Source organism: Phoca vitulina, unplaced genomic scaffold (assembly GCF_004348235.1).
Source record: "Phoca vitulina isolate PV1807 unplaced genomic scaffold, GSC_HSeal_1.0 scaffold2, whole genome shotgun sequence".
Lineage (NCBI taxonomy): Eukaryota > Metazoa > Chordata > Mammalia > Carnivora > Phocidae > Phoca > Phoca vitulina.
In genome coordinates, this window is record NW_022589705.1 from 69,281 (window position 1) to 90,344 (window position 21,064).

Consider the following 21,064-nt stretch of genomic DNA (forward strand, 5'->3'; position numbering starts at 1 on the left):
ATAGCAGGGGTGAGGGTGGTGAAAGAAAGGTATGTAATTACCTACTCCAGTTTTTAAAGGCTGGGAGCTCATTCCTGAGAATGCTGGAGGGCTGCCTGGAGTAGGCAGTGACTAGAGTCACATAACCTGGAAGTGGATATCTGACTTGCCTATGATATTTCTGCCCCCCCTTCCCCACTTGGCACCCCATACTCCATATTCTTTCTAATCCTCCTACCCTCCCCAGTCCCGCCACCCACACCCTACCCCCACTAACGCTCCTGGAATTTTGGACTTAGCTATTTTTAAAACAGTCAACTCAGTAGCCACCTCCTCCCCCGCTCAGCTGTCCAGTACTCTGGCCAGCCATTTACTCCCCCTTCCCCCCATGCCAAACCTTCTCTGGTTCCCTGACCCCAGTGAGATTGCAGCCGGTGTGGGGACCTGGGGGAGACATGGAGAAGGAGACGGGGGATCCCCTGGCTGGAGCTGACCGACAGAGTAGGCAGTCATGGCTGGAGAATTGGATATCAGAGTAATGTTTGACCTCTGGAAACAGTAAGTCAAAATGAAATTGCAATTCCTTTAATAAGCTTTTGGAATGAAGTTAGACTTTCAGAAAATTATGACACCTACTTGAATGTATCTGGTCCAAAAGCTAGGATCTCTTTCATACCAAGGTGCCCCATCTCCATTTCTCCTGTCTTATTTCTTACTGGTTGCTGGCCACCGGCCTCTTGAAGTTTAATCTTCCATCTCTCCTCTGGCCGTTTTAGCTCTCTCCTTATCCTGTTGCCTCAGACTTCTGATGAAGTTTTAGGAGTTTCCCATATCCCCTATTCTGTGGTTTTCTCACCAAGGCCAAATTTAGCCTCAGATGATTAGTCACTGGTACTCTTCTACCCTGCCCCTACTCAGCAGTGCCCTTCACATTGGGCTGCCAACGGTGGGGGCTACTCCTTGTTGTAAATGGTTTATCCCCACACTCTAGTCTCACCACCCTGTTCTCCCTCCTGCATGACTCTGACCCCACTCATATCCTTACCCCAAGAAAGGGGAGTTTGGCTGGAGGAGCTTAGCCCCTCCCCAAGGCTTGTCTTCATCAAAAGACTGAGAACTTCTGAATTTGCAAAGGGAAGATGAAAAGAGTGGTTCTTCAGTCAGATTTGGAAAAAATTAAAAAAAAAAAATACAAGAACTGTTGACTTAGCCCAAACAAATATTGATTTGCATGCTTGGTTTTCATCCCATTATTTAGTGAGAGAGAGGGATTATAATCTTAGCTCTCTAAGTAGATGAAAGAGATCGGACCCTTTTCCTTTGAATACTGATGTTCTAGAGAGGGAGTGGGTATTTTACCCTCACTCCTTCTTGCTAAAAGTTCTGACACAAAGGAGGAAGAGAAATGAATGACCCCTGGAGGGTGTCCCTTCTGGATGGGGAAGGGCAAATAAGTGGTATGTTTCTGAAGTATTTTCAGATCCTAATTCTATTGAGGAGCCCACTGAGATGACTGGGGTCTGATCCATCCACACAATCCCTCCTTTTTTGACATTTCTGCTATTTGGTAGCTCAGGATGGGGCAATACAGTGGACTCTGCCCCCCCCCCCCCCGCCAGTCTAATCAACTTTCCTCCCACCCCCACCTCAGGGTATTGCATAAGGGACCTTGACAGTGGCCACAAGAGCAGGGCACAGAGGCTTAACAGCCACACTTACAGTTTGGGGAGCCCCATTCTCCCCAAACTCCTGACCGCTCATCCTTTTCCTGATCTTCCCAGATTCTCTTCACATCATCCTGAATGATCTTCAACTCTTCTCTCTCCCCATGCCCAGCCAAATTTCTTTTTTCAGTCCCTTACAGGAGGTCCGGTCAAAATTCACTAGGTAGGAGGGTCATCAGCTGGAAAGAGCCGGAGCCTGGGGGGACCTGGCCGGATAGGTATGGGGGAACCAAGCCGGTCCCCCCATGGCAGCCCCCCAACTCTAAGCACTCTCACCCTCCTGCTGCTCCTCTGTGGACATGGTAAGGAAGGGCTAGGGAAGGGCTGGGGAACCTAGAGGGTCCTCTGCTGTGCAAGGGTGGGCAGGTGAGCATGTGTGAGGAGAAGGGATGGGTGCTGGGGAGTTCCAGTCACTCTCCTGACTCTCAGACAGATTTTATTTCCCATTCGCCTTGGGGAAGGGCACTGGAAAAGCGCTTGATCCACAGGGAGAAGAGATCCAGCGGGCTTACACATTTTTAGCAAGACCGAGTGAACACAGGAACTAGGGAGCTGGGGGCTGGGGACCGGGGAGAGAACTGGAACTCGGGATCAGTTGGGTTTTAGGAGCAGCTGAAATCCCTTCATCAGATTTGGGAGAGTTAAGCAGGAATCTAGGAGCCATCTCACAATCCTCTCCCTTTGTCCTCAGCTCATTCTCAATGCAAGATCCTCCGCTGCAATGCTGAGTATGTATCATCCACCCTGAGCCTTAGAGGTGGGGGTTCACCGGGAGCACTTCGAGGAGGAGGAGCAGGAGGAGGGGGCCGGGGTGGAGTGGGCTCCGGCGGCCTCTGTCGAGCCCTCCGCTCCTACGCTCTCTGCACCCGGCGCACCGCCCGCACCTGCCGCGGGGACCTGGCCTTCCATTCGGCGGTGCACGGCATCGAAGACCTGATGATCCAGCACAACTGCTCCCGCCAGGGCCCCACGGCCCCTCCTCCGCCCCGCGGCCCCGCCCTCCCAGGCTCGGGTCCAGTCCGCTCCTCCGGCCCCCCAGCCCCGGACCCCTGTGACTATGAAGGCCGGTTTTCCCGGCTGCACGGTCGTCCCCCGGGCTTCCTGCATTGCGCCTCCTTCGGGGACCCCCACGTGCGCAGCTTCCACCACCACTTTCACACGTGCCGTGTCCAAGGAGCTTGGCCCCTGCTGGATAATGACTTCCTTTTTGTCCAGGCCACCAGCTCCCCCGTGGCATCGGGGGCCAACGCCACCGCCACCCGGAAGGTCAGGGACTCAGCAGCTCCTCCAGACCCTCTCATGGTCGCCCCGCGGTACCACTCCCTCCCCTCCCCACTGTCCCCCAGCAACGCTCGCCATTCCCTTTACTCCTCGACTGCCCCCGCATCTCCCGCCACTCCCTCCCACCAAGCACTTGCTCCTTACGTCACTTTCCCTCGCTGGGAATTTCACTCAAATGCAGAAAACACCAGAGAACGTTGAGAGGAGAGCTGAGGAGCCCTAGGTTGAGGAGTTCCTGAAGGGAAACTTTTCTTTCTCCTGTGAGTTGCTGAGATTGAGACCAAAAAGGAGAGGGAGGGGTTGAGCAGGGAAGAGATCAGAGTGAGGGAAGGCCACCGTAAGCCTGGCGTCTCTGCCCAGATCAGATCCCTGACTGTGTGTGAGGGCCGACTGTGGTAAGGGGACAAAAGCACTGAGCCCAAAATGAACTGTTTTCCCTCTTGCCCTCACAGCTTACCATTATATTTAAGAACATGCAGGAATGCATTGATCAGAAGGTCTACCAGGCTGAGGTGGACAATCTTCCAGCAGCCTTCGAAGATGGTTCTATCAATGGAGGTGACCGACCTGGGGGCTCAAGTTTATCCATTCGAACTGCTAACCCTGGGAATCACGTGGAGATCCGAGCTGCCTATATTGGCACAACTATAATCATTCGGCAGACAGCTGGGCAGCTCTCCTTCTCCATCAGGGTAGCAGAGGATGTGGCCAGGGCCTTCTCAGCTGAGCAGGACCTGCAGCTCTGTGTTGGGGGATGCCCCCCAAGTCAGCGACTCTCTCGCTCAGAACGCAGTCGACGGGGAGCTATAACCATGGATACTGCCAAACAGCTGTGCAAGGAAGGGCTGCCAGTTGAAGACGCTTACTTCCATTCCTGTGTCTTTGATGTTTTGATCTCTGGTGATCCCAACTTCACTGTGGCAGCTCAGGCAGCTTTGGAGGATGCCCGAGCTTTCCTGCCAGACCTAGAAAAGCTGCACCTCTTCCCCTCAGATGCCGGGGTTCCTCTTTCCTCAGGAACCCTCCTGGCCCCACTCGTGTCTGGGCTCTTTGTTCTGTGGCTTTGCATTCAGTAACTAGGCCAGCAACCCCATGACTGGTTTGAAATGATCAGGGGATAGAAACAGGCAGGGAAGAACCTGAAGATTCACTGAAGGAAACAGTGGGAACTAGAAGACACATGAAATAATGACATTTAACCAGAGTCAGATAAGGCTGCAGGCCAGGACTGAAATGATCACAGAATAAGGATTCTGGGCAAAACTTCTGCAATCTAGACTTCTAGAGGGGTTCTTTGTCCATTTTCCCAGTCCCAGTTATGATAAGCGATTGTTCTAGTCCATCTACTCCTGAAATCATCCCAACAAATGCAGAGGTTACAGGGGTCTTGATGACCAGTAGAAAACTTAAGGGTTGAGACTTTTAAGAGGAAAGAATTGAAAGAGGAAGACATGATCATTACCTATGAGAGATTTAAAAATCCAACAATATTTTCTCTTGGAGATGGAAAGAGGAGGAAATGATTAAGGATGGAGTCTATTTGATAAATAAAAGTGGGTAAGATGTGTTCTTTCTTGGTTCAGAAATGAAACGGGGGTTGTCTGGATCTTAGGAGAAGGGAAACTCTGCCTTTGGAGAAAGGCACAGATGAGAAAGAAGCTAGCATCCCCACCCCTAACTAATCTGTTATTAAAGATATGAATTCTTCACATCCTCTTCTGTTGCCTGTGTTGAATCTCTTTACAGATGCTTGAAATGGAGTAAAGACAAGGTATCAGATATCAGATATCAGAAGTATCAGATATCACTTCCACCCTCAGGATGTTTACAGGCTAGTAGGGAGACAAAACTGACTCACGTGCAGGAGTGATGAGTGTGCAGTTATTCCCTAAATTCTGTGGTGTTATGAATTCAGATGGAAAGATAGTTGATGAGAACTAAATAAATAATAATGAGAGGTAATAGAAGGGATGGGATTTGAAGTGATCTTTGAAGACTGGGTAGGATTTGAATTGCTAAGGGCCTTCCAGGACAATGGAAACCATCTGGAGTTGTGCATAGATTCATTCTTCAGGGAGGAAACCAGCAAAAGTCAAATGAAGTAGATAGGAAGTAATGGAATAGAAGATGGGCAGAGGCCAAATTATGAGGCACCTTGAAAATGGGTCCAAGGAGTTTAAATTAATAACTAATATTTATTGAGAGCTTAAAATTACCAGGGAATGTTCTAAAGATTTTTAACATATGAATTCATTTAATTTTCACAACTCTCTAAGGAAGGTAATAGTCTCATCTTCACTTTTATATAAAGAAATTGAGGTACAGCAACTTGCCCACAATCACACAGCACATAAATAGTTGAACAGTAATTAATTCATTAATTGACCATAATTGTTGAACCCAGGCAGTTGGGTTCCAGAACCTTAACTCTTCATCCCTACACTGTGTTGTCAAGGAAACCACAGAGAGCCACTGAAGCTTCCGGTTGTGGAGCTGTGGCCTCCTCGACTGCCTCCACACAAGCGACTTCCTTCTTAACTGCTCCTTATATTGGTTCTCTTAACTCAGAAGAGTAACTTTATCCCTCAGATGTGGGAATTTCAAGTCAGTTAAGAATTTCATGGCCAACTGGTGAATGAGATTCTTCCATGATACCTGTCATGTAACACTGTTTCTTTTGCCCAAACTTAAGGTTAGCCCCTAGTATCAGTGGAATATTGAAAAATGGGTAGCTCAAAATAAGCACATGAAAAGATGCTCAACATTATTAGTCATTAGGGAAATGCAAATCAAATTAGTCACAATGAGAAAACACCACACAACCACTACAATGGCTAAAATTAAAAAGACTGACCATATCAAGTGTTAGCAAGAAGTGGAGCTCTCACAAGCTGCGGGTGGGAATGTAAAATGGTACAACCAGTCTGTAAAAATGGTTTGGCCGTTTCTTTAAATTAAAGTTAAGCATACACCTATCCTATGATCTAAACATTCCACTTCTAAGTACTGACCCAAGGGAAATGATAATGTGTGTCAGCACAAAGACTTATGCACAAATGTTCATTATAGTTTTCTCTGTAATAACCAAAAAAATTGGAAACAACCCAAACGTCCATCAACAGATGAATGGATATACCAATTGTGATAAATCCATAGACAATAGAATATCAGTCAGCAATACAGTGAAATAAACTACGAATGCACATAACAATGTGATGAATCTCAAAATAATCATGCAAGCAAAAGAAGCCAAACAATAACAAAAAAAGAGTATATACTGGTTGCTTCCGCTTTTATAAAATTTTAGAAAATGTAAACTAATATATAGGGACAGAAAGGAGATCAATGGTTGCTTGGGAATGGGTGAAAGGAGGGAGGGATGGCTTACAAAGGGGCAAGAGGAAATTTTCGGAGTAACATGTTCATTAACTTGATTGTGGCAGCAATTTCATGGGTATCCATATGTTAAAACCCATGAAATTATATACTTTATTTTTTTTAAGATTTTATTTATTTGACAGAGAGAGGCACAAGCAGGCAGAGCGGCAGGCAGAGGGAGAGGGAGAAACAGGCTCCCTGCTGAGCAGGTGATGGGGGGGTGGGCGGGGAGGAGACTTGATGAGGGGCTCCATGCGGGGCTTGATGTGGGGCTCCATCCCAGGATGCTGGGATCATGACCAGAGCCGAAGGCAGACACCTAACCACTGAGCCACCCCGGTGCCCCTGAACCCATGAAATTATATACTTTAAATATGTGTAGTTTATCACACATCAAGTATACCCAATAAAGCTGTAATTAAAAAAAAAAAAAACCAGGTAGCCCATCTTTCCCTTTTCCTTTGTTGGATCTGACAAAGGCTTAGAATGACCACAGCATCGTAAGGAATATTAGAACAGACTTGTTCTTCTAGGAAAACACAGAAAAGAAGAGGATGATGGGGCAAGGGAGAGAAGAGTATTTCATGATTTTATATTCTCTTTTCTACTCCTATCACAGGGACATGGTCCTTCCTCCAGATTGTCATTCCAAAGGTCAAATACCATAGAAAGGACATTTTCCAGCTTAAAAACATCAGCCCTGCACCTCATAATTCTGTCTTTCCATTCCACCAATAGTCAGCAGATGGCGATGGTGACTAAAAAGAATTACTCAGTGGGGATGGGGCGAGCGTCCCAGAAAAAGAAATCTGATTTCTTAGATTATTAGATATGTTGGTCATTTGAGAGAAAATTCTAATAAGTATTTGATAGAATAGGCATTTCAGGAATAAGTTGGAGATAGTGGCACAGCTAAACAAATAAATTGTTGAAATAAATTATTATATATAACCTCACAACAAAGGGTTGTTCAAGACATGGAACAATGAAAATATTCTACTTGGCTGCCACAGTGGATATTATTTACACAGTGACAGTAATGTAAACACTAACTATTGATACAACCCAAATTGTGATATAACTACTAGGAGGACGAGGTAAGAGGAAAGAGAAGGCAGATATACAACATGATGTGAAAGCTGACATTTCAAATACTATAACAAAAAAGTAAAATCTATGTCTACTATTTCTAAATTAAGAAATAAAAGAAGAAACATATCACCTAGAAATATGAAGTAAATGCCAGATAAAAAAGCTAAAAGATTTGGAAGAGACTCTATTGAATGTCTCAGTAGGAGAGCATGAGAACTGATGTTTTTTGGGTAAGCCCTAAATATTATGTGACTTTAAACTACATTATGTTACATTATTTTGATTTTTAAAAGGGAGGACATTCCCACCTTGGCCAGTCCTGAGCTTTTCCGCTTAACAAACTTGTGGCCACCTCAACCATTTCTTAGGTCCACCCAACACCTCCCTACCCACTTCACCCACATTGTATGCTTTATGGCAAATTCCTTCCCACACTTCTTCTCAAGGAAACAGATAATTTCCGTGGTCCAGTAATTACGGTTCCCAAAATCAGTGCCAGGCATCTGCACCAACACAAAGGAAAGGAAAGAAGGCAAAGCATTAGAAAATAAAAGGTCTTCCTCAATTTTTCTGCTTACTCCCAAATCAAATTATTCATCATCCTTCCCAATAGGAAGAAATAAATTACATATGTTTCCTGAGATAAAACTTGCGTGTGAATGGAGGGTACGCTTTGAGAAAGTGAAAGAGAAATCAGGCAGGATAACTGGACTCTGCCTTCACTACAGGGCTAATGGTTTTGGAATCATTATCTGCTCTTGGTTCAAAGAACCAATATTATATATAGCTGACACAATGTTACATTAGTTTCAGGTTTACAACATAGTGATTCGACAAGTTTATAGGTTAGTGCTATGCTCATCACAAGGGTAGTCACCATATGTCACCATGCAACACTATTATAATATCATTGACTATATTCCCTATGCTGTACTTTTCATCCCCATGACTTATTCATTCCATAACTGGAAGCCTGTACCTCCCACTCCACTTCACCCATTTTGTCCATCCCCATTCCCTCCCCTCTGGTAACCATCAGTTTGTTCTCTCTATTTAAGGGTCTGTTTCTGCCTTTTTGTTTGTTCATTCTTTTGTTTTGTTTTTAGATTCCACATATAAGTGGAATCATATGGTATCTGTCTTTCTCTGTCTGACTTCTTTCACTTCGCATAATACCCTGTAGGTCCGTCCATGTTGTCACTGATGGCAAGATCTCATTTTTTTAATAGCTGAGTAACATTCCATTGTATGCATATACCACATCTTCATGTAATCAGTCTTTGATACAGCACTTTTCTTCAACTCCTACCTCTGAGAAATGAGTGGTCAGATTTTTAAAAAATCAATCAGCTTCTTCAACCTGCCCTCCCACCCCATCTCACCCCAGCCAAGAATTGAAACGCCCTTTGCTAAAACTACAGCAATATTCTGCTGTGGTTTTTCTCTATATGGAGGATACAGCCCTGCACCTACCACAGCCAAGCCTACAGCCTCGAGGTGTAGTGTTGGAGAACAGACAAGAACCAGAAGGATGATCCATGGGATGGGCTACCTATCTACACATTAGCTGATCAGGCTAAAATAATCCTACTGATTGATTTTGATTCTTCTTTAGAATTTTTGAAGCACCTAAATTATGCCAGGCCATAAGACAAACATGGTTCCTACCTTTGGGGAACTTGGTTTAGGTGGGAAGAAATAGACAAACATAATTATAAGATAAATGATCAATATTCATAATACTTAGAAGTATGTCCAACATACTATAGGGATACAAAAAAGGTGGCAATTAAATCTACTTGTAGAAATCAATCTTTACAAAGGAGATGAATTTTCTTTGTTTAAGGAGCAGAGACAGACTATTAGAAAGATCTTTCAGCCATAAGTCAGATGAATTTTATCCTAGCTGTGTGACCTTAGACAAGTCACTTGAACTCTCTGAATCACAATATTCTCTTCTGCAAAATATCTACCTGCCTATTTAGTGAGAAGCAAATGTTAACGCAATTGCTTAATAATGCACATGTATAAATAGTTCTATATACAATATAAAATGCTATTAACAAAGAAAGTATTGTTAAATGTCAGTCTGGATAAAAATAGAAAACTGGTTTAATATATAGTTTCTTCCTCTGAGTCATGAATATCATATTCTTTCCTCTGATCCTTCTTCAAAGAATCATCTTCATCAGTCAGGGTTTCAGGTCTCAGAAAAGCTTCAGTGCATTTGAGACAATTCTTGGACTAAGGATCTTGATAATACATTAGCGTACCCACTGGGTGGCAGGGCTGAGCAAATAGATTACTGAACTGTGTCAGAAAAAATTTCTCAGAAAAGAGGAAGCTGGGCTAAGCACACAATGTCCCATCTCCCTCATGTTTATAAATATCAACACAGTCCAATTTTCCCCTCAGAAAAACAAACCATCGCCTCTCACCGCCTTACTGCCCTTGCTCTGATACACGACTGGGTCATAGGCTTTGAGGAGGGGCTGGTTGTATATGCTCCAGTATAGCAGAAGGAAGTGAGGTTGAAGTTTAAAGTCTAACATTGATAAGAAACAATACTAGGTTCTGATTAGTGGCATATTCTGTTCTAGAGACACGCCCCAATCTACCAACTCAATTTATATTTAATAATATATTTAACCTATGAAATGTACTCCGCTAGATGCTATATAAAGAATACAAAGATAAAAGAGGACTCTCTAGGAATTCATTATCCAGGAGAGAAAAGGAAATTTACATGCAGATTTTATATGAGAAATATAAGTAACATTTGTGTCACGGAGCATTTTTTTTTTTTTTAAAGACTTTATTTGTTTATTTATTTGACAGATAGATAGAGAGCATAAGTAGGCAGAGCGGCAGGCAGAGGGAGAGGGAGAAGCAGGCTCTCCATTAAGCAGGGAGCCCGATGCGGGGCTCGATGATCCCAGGGCCCTGGGATCATGACCTGAGTTGAAGGCAGCCGCTTAACCGGCTGAGCCACCCAGGCGCCCCCATCATGGAGCATTTAAAAGAGAGTGAAATTCTACTTGGTGGCAAGGTGAAAGATGAGAGGATTGGGAATCAAGAAAAGTTTCATAGAGGAAAAGTCATTCGGCTGTCTACGAAAGAGTGGGTAGGATTTCAAAATGCAGAGATGGGGGAGGAAGGTCAGGCATTCCAGGTAAAGAGAAAAACATAACCAAAGACGCAAAGGCAGAGAAGGATGTATTTGGGGAACATGGAGTACTCAGGTTTGGCTGAGGTATAGGGTACATATATGAGGAAGTAGTGGCAGATGGGACTGGAAAGTTTGGTTAAGGACAATTTGTGAAGTCTTTAAAGGCCAGGTTGAAGCATTTGGATTTGATTCAGTAATCAATGGGTTTTGGAGCATCACAGGAACAGACAGGAATTCAATCGTGTTAGCTTATCTGATTGTGGTCTATAGATTATAGCAGAAAGATCAGTTACGAGGTATTAAAATAATCTAGGCAAAAGTAACAAGGACATGAATCAGATTGCTGGCAGTGGAATAATAAATAAGAGGTAAATTCTAGAAACGCTGGAAAGATGGCCTCTACAGAATTTGGCAATTGATTGGATGTGGGGAATGTCATAGAGGAAGGAATCAAAAGCAATTCCTGGATTTTAAGCCTTGATAATTGGGGGAATGTATAATGGTTCCATTAAAAGAAACAAAGGGAAGAACTGAGTTTGAACACAGGTGGAAGATTATGAATTCTATACTGGACAAGTTGAATTTGAGATGCCAGCTGAAACTTTGGAAACAGGCTAAAGGCATAATATAAATTTTACATAAGTGATGTACAGATGGGCAAACTGAACAGCAAAGCTTAAAGGAAAAAAAGAAGAGGGCCAAGGACAAGTTCTCGAGAAAAGATTTTGGGAGCAGAGAAAAAAGAAATTGCCAGAAAAGGAGAAAGTCCAAAAGTCAAGATGAATGTCTAAATTTTAAAAAGATGGCAGTTTTCAAATTATATAGGAGCCAAGGGGAATAAGGCCAAAAAAGCACTCTGGTTTCCTCTGGAAACCTTGAAGAAAACCATTCTAGTGGTAGCAGAAGCCAGACTACAAAGGGACAAATTCAGTCGACACAGAAAGCTGGTATAAGTTATTCTCTTAAGAAATTTAATAGTAAAGGAAAGAAAACAGAAGAGTGATAGCATGAGAAGGGAAATACATTTTTTAATATAAGGCAATTTTAAGAAGTATCTTAATAAGTCTACAGTAGTTCTGAACAAATTAATTTACCTCCTCTCCCCATCTCTCCCTGAAGTTGGGCAACTCCTAGATGTCCATTCTTTCTTCCACATGGTAGAAAAATAGACTCCAATAAACATGAATGTGGGCTTCCAGATAAGGTATTTTTATTTTTATTTTATTTTAATTTTTTTTTAAAGATTTTATTTATTTGACAGAGAGACACAGTGAGAGAGGGAACACAAGCAGGGGGAGTGGGAGAGGGAGAAACAGGCTTCCCACTGAGCAGGGAGCCCGATGTGGGGCTCGATTCCAGGACCCTGGGATCATTACCTGAGCCGAAGGCAGACGTTTAATGACTGAGCCACCCAGGCGCCCCGTAGATAAAGTATTTTTAATAATTAAACCCAAACTAAAGAAACAAGAACCCTCACAAAGCATCCTCGAGACAAGAGCTCCAGGTTAAATGTTAAGAATCCTGGGTTTGGAGAATGGCTGCACCAGTTACTAGCTGTATGTCCTAGGGCTTGGGTGGTTTTTGTGGGGTTGTTTTTTTTTTTGTTTGTTGGTTTGTTGGTTTGTTTTTGGTGTTTTGTGGGGTTTTTTGTTGTTGTTTTTTGAAGACTGCTAGAGTCCGCTCTGACTCTAAAATGTTATGAATCTTGTCCTGAATCCTTTACAGCAAGGATTAAATAAGATACAATGTATAAAAGCAGTGAGAGGCAGGACAACACATTAGAAGGAGTTCGTACTTTAGACCAGACAAACTTGGGTTCAATATCTTACTCTGTTTGCAAAATCTGTGGCCTCAGGCAAATTACTTAACCCTTGAGCCTGACTTAATCAACCCTGAGTCACAGGGTTATTGTGAGAATTCAATGAAATAATCTACCTTAAATCCTTTCTGGAACAAGATGACAGATGAATTTATAAATGAAATGTCATTGAAATAATTATGTTAAGGACTTGGTCCATTATAGGTGCTCAATAAATGACAAAAAAGTCACTTCAAGCTCTAAGATGCAATACAATTATTAATATATTCTTATTAATGACTTGGAGGCATACACACAGTTGAGCAGTCTGGAATTCCACACTTCCTTTCGACTTTTATTTGCCTCTAAACTAACTTTGCCTAGGGGAAAAATGGAAAAGCTGATAGGTTAGGGAAAAGGGAAGTTCACAGCGCAGAGGGGACAAAGGGATTTGTTTTGCATTAGGAACCATGAGTCTTTAGAGTTCTAAATGTTTGTCAGACCAGAAGTTAAGGAAAGAAACACAACTAGCTCTGACTGACTGGCAACAGAGTAGGGAGGGTACTTCTCTCCTTGAAAGCTTTGGCTTTACTCAACCAACTCCAGTAAAACAAAGGACTATCACCATTTGATTTTTATTGGCACAGAGATTGAAGAGGGTGGGGAAGGTGCAGGTAAAGATGATCTCACTTGAAAACTCCAGGACTTAGCCTGACTTTGCTGTTCCTCCTGGACCCCTCCCCACCCCACCCCCGCACGCCCACAAGTGTTTGTACCCTGTTCTCAAGACAGGAACTTACAAGATTTTTTCTTCCTTTGACTCAGGAACTGAAAAAGAATCAGGGAGTAAGTTTGTATCAGAATGCCGGGTTATAAGGTGAAAGGTCGTAAACAACTGTCCAAGAGGGCTTCGTTTCAGAACATGCCTTGGCCAGGGGCCTGGTAGGCAGCGGCTTACTGCCAAAGCTAAATAGTTTTTTGGCATTTAAGGGAACCCAGACATAGCACACAGCAAACAAGTGGTCTGTACTGAGTTCTGCAAAGTGGGAAAAAAAAAAAAAACCCTGAGCCCAAAGAGGAATTTATTGTAAGGGAATTGCTTGATTTTTAAAAAGCTTAAAAAATTCAGCCCTTTATATATGTGCCCAAATAAATAAATATCAGCAGTCTCTTTGTCTCTAACCCGTCCAGAATCACTACCACCCTGATCTATTTCTATTCACCTCTCCTCCTTTCCTCTCAAAAACTACATAATATCACACAGTTTAACAATACTGATTCGTATCTTTTTTTTATGTAACCTCTACACCCAGTGTGGGGCTCAGACTTAACCCAGAGATCAAGAGTCATGTGCTCCACCAATGCAGCCAGCCAGGCGCCCTTGATTCATCTATTTCTTTGTAAACATTCTGATGTTTCATATTTATGTCCACTTTCATACCCATCAAAATGAAAGTTCTCCCAGAAGCCACAATTCTGAATTTTTAAAATTACTTTGGTGAGAGTCCTACCCTGCCTGCTCCTGATAACTCAGTCAATATTGTTGACTGACTAAAAAACAACTCAGGCCTTGTTGACTAAGGTTTCTAAAACAGGGTGCCACCTCAAACCCACACACCCTAAGGATCAACATTCCCCTTTTTGTTCCTGGGGGTTGATAAGTGTGTGTGTTTTCCAACAGAATTTGATGCCTAAGTCTTGAGCTTGCTTCATAGCGGTGCTGAGTTGTAACTTGTTAGCCTTAGGGTGTCAGCCCAGCTACGCTGTATGAGGAAGAAGGATCCTCAATGGCAACGGACAGCCTTCTTTTTGCTGAGAATAGGATTTCTGTATATCTTAATGCTTCTTATTTACTTCCTCATCTCAATCTTGGAAACACTGTCTTCCTCTTTCCAGCACAAAAAAAAAAGAGAGAGAGAGAGAGAGATAAAAATCTTCTGATACCTCAACACAGACATAAGAAAAGCCCAGGAGTCAGACAAGGGTGTGGGGGGTGTGGGGGAGGGGTGGAAATCCCTGTATCTCTGCAAGTTTTTCTTACTGCATTTATGACTAATTTCTCACGAGACAGCTCCTTAAGGCATCTCATGGCTAGGTGAGGGGAAAAACCTGACAGCCAAATGACAACAGAGTGAGGAGTCAGGGTTTCTTTTAGCTTGAACATATAGTGTTTTGGTGACCCTTTCTGTCTTCTCTTTCTTCACTGGGATTTCTAAAGGACTTAGGAAAACACTTTTAGAAGATAGGAAAGCTCTTCCTTCAAACGGGAATACAGCCATCTCTCCACTGACACTTTGGTTATAAACAAGGGAACTTTTAACTAGGCTGTGAGGAGTGTGGGCGACAGATTTAGGGATGTACCTTTGATTTAGTGGATCGCAGAGGGGATGAAGACAAAAAACAACTCAGGAGCAAAGTGAAAAGAGTGAAGCATCTTTTTTCTTTTTCTTTCCTTTCCTCAAGAAGCAGTGAGAGAGAATCAGAGCCCAGAGTACACACCTGACTGAAGAGTAATAGGTAACTGGGGGAACATAAAGTGTTCCCCAACTTTGCAGGTAGAAACTGAAGAGATGAGGGGATAAGCAACAGGATGTGAACACGCCCTATTTCCGTTCCAGAGAACAGAGAGAACAGAATAGAGGTACAGGGGGTGAGAACAGGCACGCAGTTCCGAGCTCTGAGGGGCTAGAAAGGGAGAGGGAAGGCCGAGCAGTCCCCCATACCCGCTGTCCACTGAGGACTGAAGAGAGGTTTACAATTTGTGATAAGTTCTCCTTCCTTTCACAGTAGTTTGGGGGCTTGATAGAGACGCAGGGCAAGGGAGGGACAAGGGATCTTCCTGAACAGTAACGCCAGCGCTCCCTGGCCTCCGCCCCAATTCTGAAGTATTCTTGTTATGGGATTATTTTTCACAGGACTTAAGACTTGTGAGCCGGAAATAAACGGTCGCCTCTAAATTAATTGCACTGGCTAAGGCTAGGCACGAAATTCCCACATAAGCACATTTTCTTTTTGCCTCAAACACTGCTCCAAGCCCAGAAGCATCTGCACCCGCCCTCCGACGGCCACCAACCCGCGATAAATTTGAGGGTCAGCGAGACCCCGCTTCCTTCGGGCCGGAGGGAATCCGCTCCGCAGCCCCTCCGCCCCCTCCTCCCTGCGACGCGGTGGTGCACAACAACCATTTTCCCCGCCAGGAGCACACCGTGTCCACGCGCCGCTGCGACCTCGCTGATTGGTTGGGCTCCTGGTAAACAAGGACCGGGCAGCCAATGGCGGGGCTGTGCACGAGGGCAGCACGAGCCTCCGGACCAGCGCTCGCGTGGCCCTGCTCGCCCCGCTACTATATAAAGGACTTTCCGTGTTCCTTACTTCTCGAAACTAGCCTTCTCTCTCTTCGGCTGAAGTGTGGTGAACCGCCCCGCCGACATCCAGACCGCTCCTCCGGCTGTTGGAGGGTAGAAAAGAAAGCTGATTTTTTTTTTTTTTTCTGGAGCTCTTTTGGCATAACCTACAGCTTATGTTTTTCTGACATTTTTTTGAAATCTTAGTAGAGAGTTGGAAGAGTGAAATAATTTATTGCAGAGGGGTTTTTGGATTTGGAATTTTGTGGGGTTTTTTTCCCTCCCCCGTCGATAACTGTTAAGGCAACCCAGCCCAATCATGGTGATGTTCAAGAAGATCAAATCTTTTGAGGTGGTCTTTAACGACCCTGAAAAGGTGTACGGCAGTGGGGAGAAGGTGGCCGGCCGGGTGATAGTGGAGGTGTGCGAAGTCGCTCGAGTCAAAGCTGTCAGAATCTTGGCTTGCGGAGTGGCCAAAGTCCTGTGGATGCAGGGATCCCAGCAGTGCAAACAGACCTCCGAGTACCTGCGCTACGAAGACACGCTTCTCCTGGAAGACCAGCCAACAGGTGAGTGGCCGGCTGAAAGCTGATTCCAGAAGAGAGTTGAATAATTGGAGCTCATGCTAAATACTCCAAGTTGCTCAGGTTGAGCAGCTGGAATTTTGTGTTGCTTCCTTTTTTAGTTTTAACTTGCAGACTGTGTCCTCAAAAAAGGGGGATTTGTACAATTTCTTAGTGTTGTGTTCTGAAGGTGATCCTGAGGGATGTTGCCTTAGCTATGTAAAGGTTTCCTGTATGCAGAAGTTAATTTTTTGTTTCCTGTTTGAGAGGATGGTAGCTTCTCTGTCCTGGTTGAGCCTTGCATTATTGCAGGGCTTTGTTAACTTTTTGCCCAACAAAACGCATCAGAATCTTTCCTTTAAGAACATGAGGGGTGAGAATGGGGGAGTGACAATACGCTTGCATGCTGCCCAAGAATGCCTTATTGCACAGATGCATTTTAAGTGTAACAGGAAACCTGATGGGCTACTGTTTTTTTTTCTTTTCAGGTGAGAATGAGATGGTGATCATGAGACCTGGAAACAAATATGAGTACAAATTCGGCTTTGAGCTTCCTCAGGGGTAGGTGTCTGCTAAATACATCTTTGGACTTTTTTAATCTCTAAAAATTGTCCCCACCTTTGATCACTTCATATTCTTGGAAGGGATTTTTAGGTTAATTGCTGCTTTTTTCTTGACACAGGCCTTTGGGAACATCCTTCAAAGGAAAATATGGGTGTGTAGACTACTGGGTGAAGGCTTTTCTTGATCGCCCCAGCCAGCCAACTCAAGAGACCAAGAAAATCTTCGAAGTGATGGACTTAGTGGATGTCAATACTCCTGATTTAATGGTGAGCTTCGTTTTAAAATTCTCTTCTTTCGGGCTTCAGGGATGATAAGTCAAGGGTCTTGGGCATCAGATTGAAGCACCCCGGGGGGGGAGGGAGAGTTGCTTATTCTGGGTAAGGAGTGGAAAGGAAAAAGAAGCAGAGAAGTATCTCTAGAAATTCTCAAAACATCTTTTTACCCTTATTGAACATCATAGGCCCCTGTGTCTGCTAAAAAGGAGAAGAAAGTTTCCTGCATGTTCATTCCGGATGGACAAGTGTCTGTCTCTGCCCGAATTGACAGAAAAGGATTCTGTGAAGGTAAAAACCTAGTACTTAAAGTGGTAGACTGATGAAACAGGAACTGTGGGTTTGGGAGTGAGGGCAGGGGATAGGGATAGAATAAAAGCCGTTAATTGTATTAAGCATGAGCTAATAAGTTTTCATCTTTCTCATTACTAGGTGATGAGATTTCCATCCATGCTGACTTTGAGAATACATGTTCCCGAATCGTGGTTCCCAAAGCTGCCATAGTAGCCCGCCACACTTACCTTGCCAATGGCCAAACCAAGGTGCTGACGCAGAAGTTGTCATCGGTCAGAGGCAATCATATCATCTCAGGAACCTGTGCATCATGGCGTGGCAAGAGCCTTCGGGTGCAGAAGATCAGGCCTTCTATCCTGGGCTGCAACATCCTTCGAGTTGAATACTCCTTACTGGTGAGTGGGTAGAGTCAGCGAAATTGTTCATCTTTCAAAATAGCAGTGGTTTCTCCAGACCTCTCGTCTGACAAACTACCATTTTCCTTTCTAGATCTATGTTAGTGTCCCTGGCTCCAAGAAGGTCATCCTTGATCTGCCCCTGGTAATTGGTAGCAGGTCAGGTCTGAGCAGCCGGACATCCAGCATGGCCAGTCGAACAAGCTCTGAAATGAGTTGGGTAGATCTCAACATCCCCGATACCCCAGAAGGTGAGCCAGACCTACTAATGTCTTTTCTTCTCTTTTGGCCTCCTTGGGTTTGTGAAATTGTGATGGTCAGGCATTTCATGGCCAGACTTCTATGATAAAAACTATATTTTGTGTTTTTTCTAGCTCCTCCTTGCTATATGGATATCATTCCTGAAGATCACCGATTGGAGAGCCCCACCACTCCTCTGCTAGATGACGTTGATGGTTCCCAAGACAGCCCTATTTTTATGTATGCTCCCGAGTTCAAGTTCATGCCACCACCTACTTACACTGAGGTGAGAATTGTCATTTTATTACTGCATTTGTTCTAAGCCTTCTATAGGAAGTTGAGTGGGAGGGATTGCTAAACTGGGTTGTTCTTTTAGTTCTCACCCAAACTAAAATGGCCGTTTCTTTCTCTTCTTGCCCCCGCCCCCAGGTGGATCCCTGCATCCTCAACAACAATGTGCAGTGAACATGTGGAAGAAAAGAAGCAGCTGTACTTAACTTGTTTCTTTTGCCTCTCTTCCCTGGACTCTTACTTTTTCAGAGACTCAACAGTCTCTACCGTGGGGTATGGGTCCACCCCAGCCTCTGACTCCACAATGTAGGAGGTGATCAGCAGGCAGTCTCCTGGGCCTTGATATGGTGCGCACATGTCCTCAGCCAGTGAGATGTGGTGATATGGGAGTGTTTGCTGGATGGGTTTAAAAACACGCTAGAAAAACTCGGGCCGTCCCATTTTCTCAGATCTTAAAAATTGAGGCATTTTAGTAGTTTGGAGTAAGGGGTAGAAATGGCCTCCCCAAGTTTTTGGAGGGGATTATATATCTTGAACTTTTGTGCCATGTGGAGCGGAGCCAATTTAGCAAACTAGGAAAACAAAAAGGAAAAAAATCATGGCCAAAATTTTGGGACAGGAAGGTTCTTAAAATCAGTGTTGCCCTTTGTATACTTACAGAACAAACAAAAAAAAAACCTTCCAGAGCTGATTTGGTTTGAACTTTGGAGAGGGCTTCCCATGTGAATTAAAGAAAGAAGCTCTAAGGTTGTCTTTGCTTAGAATGTACTTTAATCTGGTTTAAAGCAGTTGTAACTGTGCCCCCACCAAAGGTCTTAAAAGCCATTTTTAGAGCCTATTGCACTGTGTTTTCCTGTTGCCAAATGTTTTCATGCAGGAGAATGTGTTTTCCTTTTCATGTGACTCCTTGGAATGGATTCTGAGGTGGTAATTCTTAGCACTTTAGTTCCTGTCAAATTTTGGGTGTTTTTTTTCCTCCCCCTTCTGATCTCAAATATAAGCTAAAACTGGTCTACTACGTTTCTAGGGGTAAGCACAATAACAAAAAATATATATATATAGTGTTATTCCTCACTTTGAGACTTTGTCCCAGTGTACAGAATTCTGTCATTCTGACACTCTAATTCTATGAGAAGGGTTGCTGCTATCAGCCTTGCCCACTGTGACTTCTCCACACCCAAGGAGGAACTCTAGATCAAGATGCCGCCGACACTGTGAGCAGAGCTTCCAGACATTGCCATGAGAAACGAGAGGGCAGGTCTTCACCAAAGCCCCCAGGCTCCCTTTCTGCCCAGTGTTAGGAGGCAGGGATATGACAGCCCTCTCTCACTGCAGCCCCTAGCACTTGGTCAGTCACACTCAGCCTTAGCACTTTGTTCACTGTCCTGTGTCAGAGCCCTGAGCTCTACTCTTTTCTGAGAAAGTATGTGGGCTGAAGGTGGTTTCATTTTTTTTTAATTGTTTATCTTTTTGTATGATAAAAACTATATTTTGTACTTAACCAAATATATTTTCACCCCAGGTGGGGGGTATTCTTTGTAAAAAATTAAAAAATAAAAAGTTTTTTAATGACAAACGGCTTTGTTGTCTGTGAGATGGTGTTGAAGTTGTTAGAAAGTATGCCTGAGGGAGCTTTGCCCCTACTTCACTGTTCCAGTTTTGGATACCTTGTGGGGAAAACATTACCTATGTTACAGGACCCTAGCGATTATTGTCAGAGTGGGGGTTTTGGGTGAAAAGGAAAGGAATTTGAGCTACATTTAGTTTTAATTCCAATTAACTAAAGCTGGGGTGGGATATTCTGGTGGTATAGGCTAGTTTTCTGCATCTGTAGATACTCATGATGAAACGCCTTCAATTTTGGAGTGCGTGAATCTTTTTTAAAAGACGAGCTCTTGGGGCACCTGGGTGGCTCAGTCATTAGGCGTCTGCCTTCAGCTCAGGTCATGATCCCAGGATCCTGGGATCGAGCCCCGCATCGGGCTCCCTGCTCTGCGGGAAGCCTGCTTCTCCCTCTCCCACTCCCCCTGCTTGTGTTCCCTCTCTCGCTGTGTCTCTATCAAATAAATAAAAAATCTAAAAAAATAAATAAAAAGAGCTCTTGGGGCTGGGTGGCTCAGTCAGGAGCATGTGACTCTTGATCTCAGGGTTGTGAGTTTGAGCCCCATCTTGGGTGTAGAGGTTACTTAAAAATAAGACCTTTTAAAAAATAAAATGAGCACTTGAGATACACAAAGATAAAATTGGAGAGGCGGTTTGAAAGGAAACGGGTATGGTTCTATTTTATAATTTGGTTTCATCCTAGGGTTTCTTCTCAGCTAAACCTGGTTTATATACAGTAAGACATAAGATGATAATTATTTAGGACTTAAGGATCTAGACTTTTGAGTATTCCTTGGAGGCAGCTACCTTCCTATTACAGTTCCTAGCAAAGAAACACATAATCATAACCCAGTGAATGTTTGCTGAATATTTAACCCCACCCTCATCCCTTAGAATATGCTTCTGCTGTTCCTATTTCTTCCTTATAGGGTGAGAACAATAAATGGATACCACAACTCCCCCTCTAATTGAAATGATTTTTATTATTCTCAACGAGGTGATGAGGATGAGCAACCCTGAGACTGCGGAGGTTAATGTACTTTCTGGCTTCTGGCTTATTTAAACTTTTGCAGACAGA

General features: G+C 43.8%; 2 protein-coding genes across 3 annotated transcripts; both read left to right on the forward strand.

Annotated features, from left to right (window-relative positions):
* The first annotated feature begins 371 nt into the window (after nt 1-371).
* Nucleotides 372-4,689, forward strand: HJV (hemojuvelin BMP co-receptor). 2 transcript variants are annotated; one of them, XM_032415385.1, is made up of 4 exons: nt 372-537; nt 1,834-2,005; nt 2,395-2,969; nt 3,437-4,689. In XM_032415385.1, exons 2-4 carry the CDS (start codon nt 1,924-1,926, stop codon nt 4,058-4,060), a joined length of 1,281 nt encoding a protein of 426 aa, XP_032271276.1. In that variant the 5' UTR covers nt 372-537; nt 1,834-1,923; the 3' UTR covers nt 4,061-4,689. The 2 variants fall into 2 exon arrangements, with proteins under 2 accessions (XP_032271276.1, XP_032271283.1); XM_032415392.1 differs by lacking the exons at nt 372-537; nt 1,834-2,005 and having other exon boundaries at nt 2,350-2,431.
* Nucleotides 4,690-15,808: 11,119 nt separating this feature from the next.
* On the forward strand, nt 15,809-19,956 carry TXNIP (thioredoxin interacting protein). Its single transcript, XM_032419732.1, has 8 exons — nt 15,809-16,334; nt 16,817-16,889; nt 17,011-17,158; nt 17,353-17,455; nt 17,597-17,853; nt 17,948-18,104; nt 18,228-18,379; nt 18,523-19,956. The coding sequence occupies exons 1-8, from the start codon at nt 16,085-16,087 to the stop codon at nt 18,556-18,558; spliced, it is 1,176 nt and encodes a 391-aa protein (XP_032275623.1). The 5' UTR covers nt 15,809-16,084; the 3' UTR covers nt 18,559-19,956.
* The last annotated feature ends 1,108 nt before the right edge of the window (nt 19,957-21,064 follow it).

Excerpts from the sequence above, each read along its gene's own strand:
- HJV (XM_032415385.1), top strand. The coding sequence starts at position 1,924 with ATGGGGGAACCAAGCCGGTCCCCCCATGGCAGCCCCCCAACTCTAAGC. Across the intron at positions 2,006-2,394 it reads GCTGCTCCTCTGTGGACATG|CTCATTCTCAATGCAAGATC; the intron begins GTAAGGAAGGGC and ends CTTTGTCCTCAG. Across the intron at positions 2,970-3,436 it reads ACGCCACCGCCACCCGGAAG|CTTACCATTATATTTAAGAA; the intron begins GTCAGGGACTCA and ends TTGCCCTCACAG.
- TXNIP (XM_032419732.1), top strand. The coding sequence starts at position 16,085 with ATGGTGATGTTCAAGAAGATCAAATCTTTTGAGGTGGTCTTTAACGAC. Across the intron at positions 17,854-17,947 it reads GAGTTGAATACTCCTTACTG|ATCTATGTTAGTGTCCCTGG; the intron begins GTGAGTGGGTAG and ends TTTCCTTTCTAG. Across the intron at positions 18,380-18,522 it reads CACCACCTACTTACACTGAG|GTGGATCCCTGCATCCTCAA; the intron begins GTGAGAATTGTC and ends CCCCGCCCCCAG.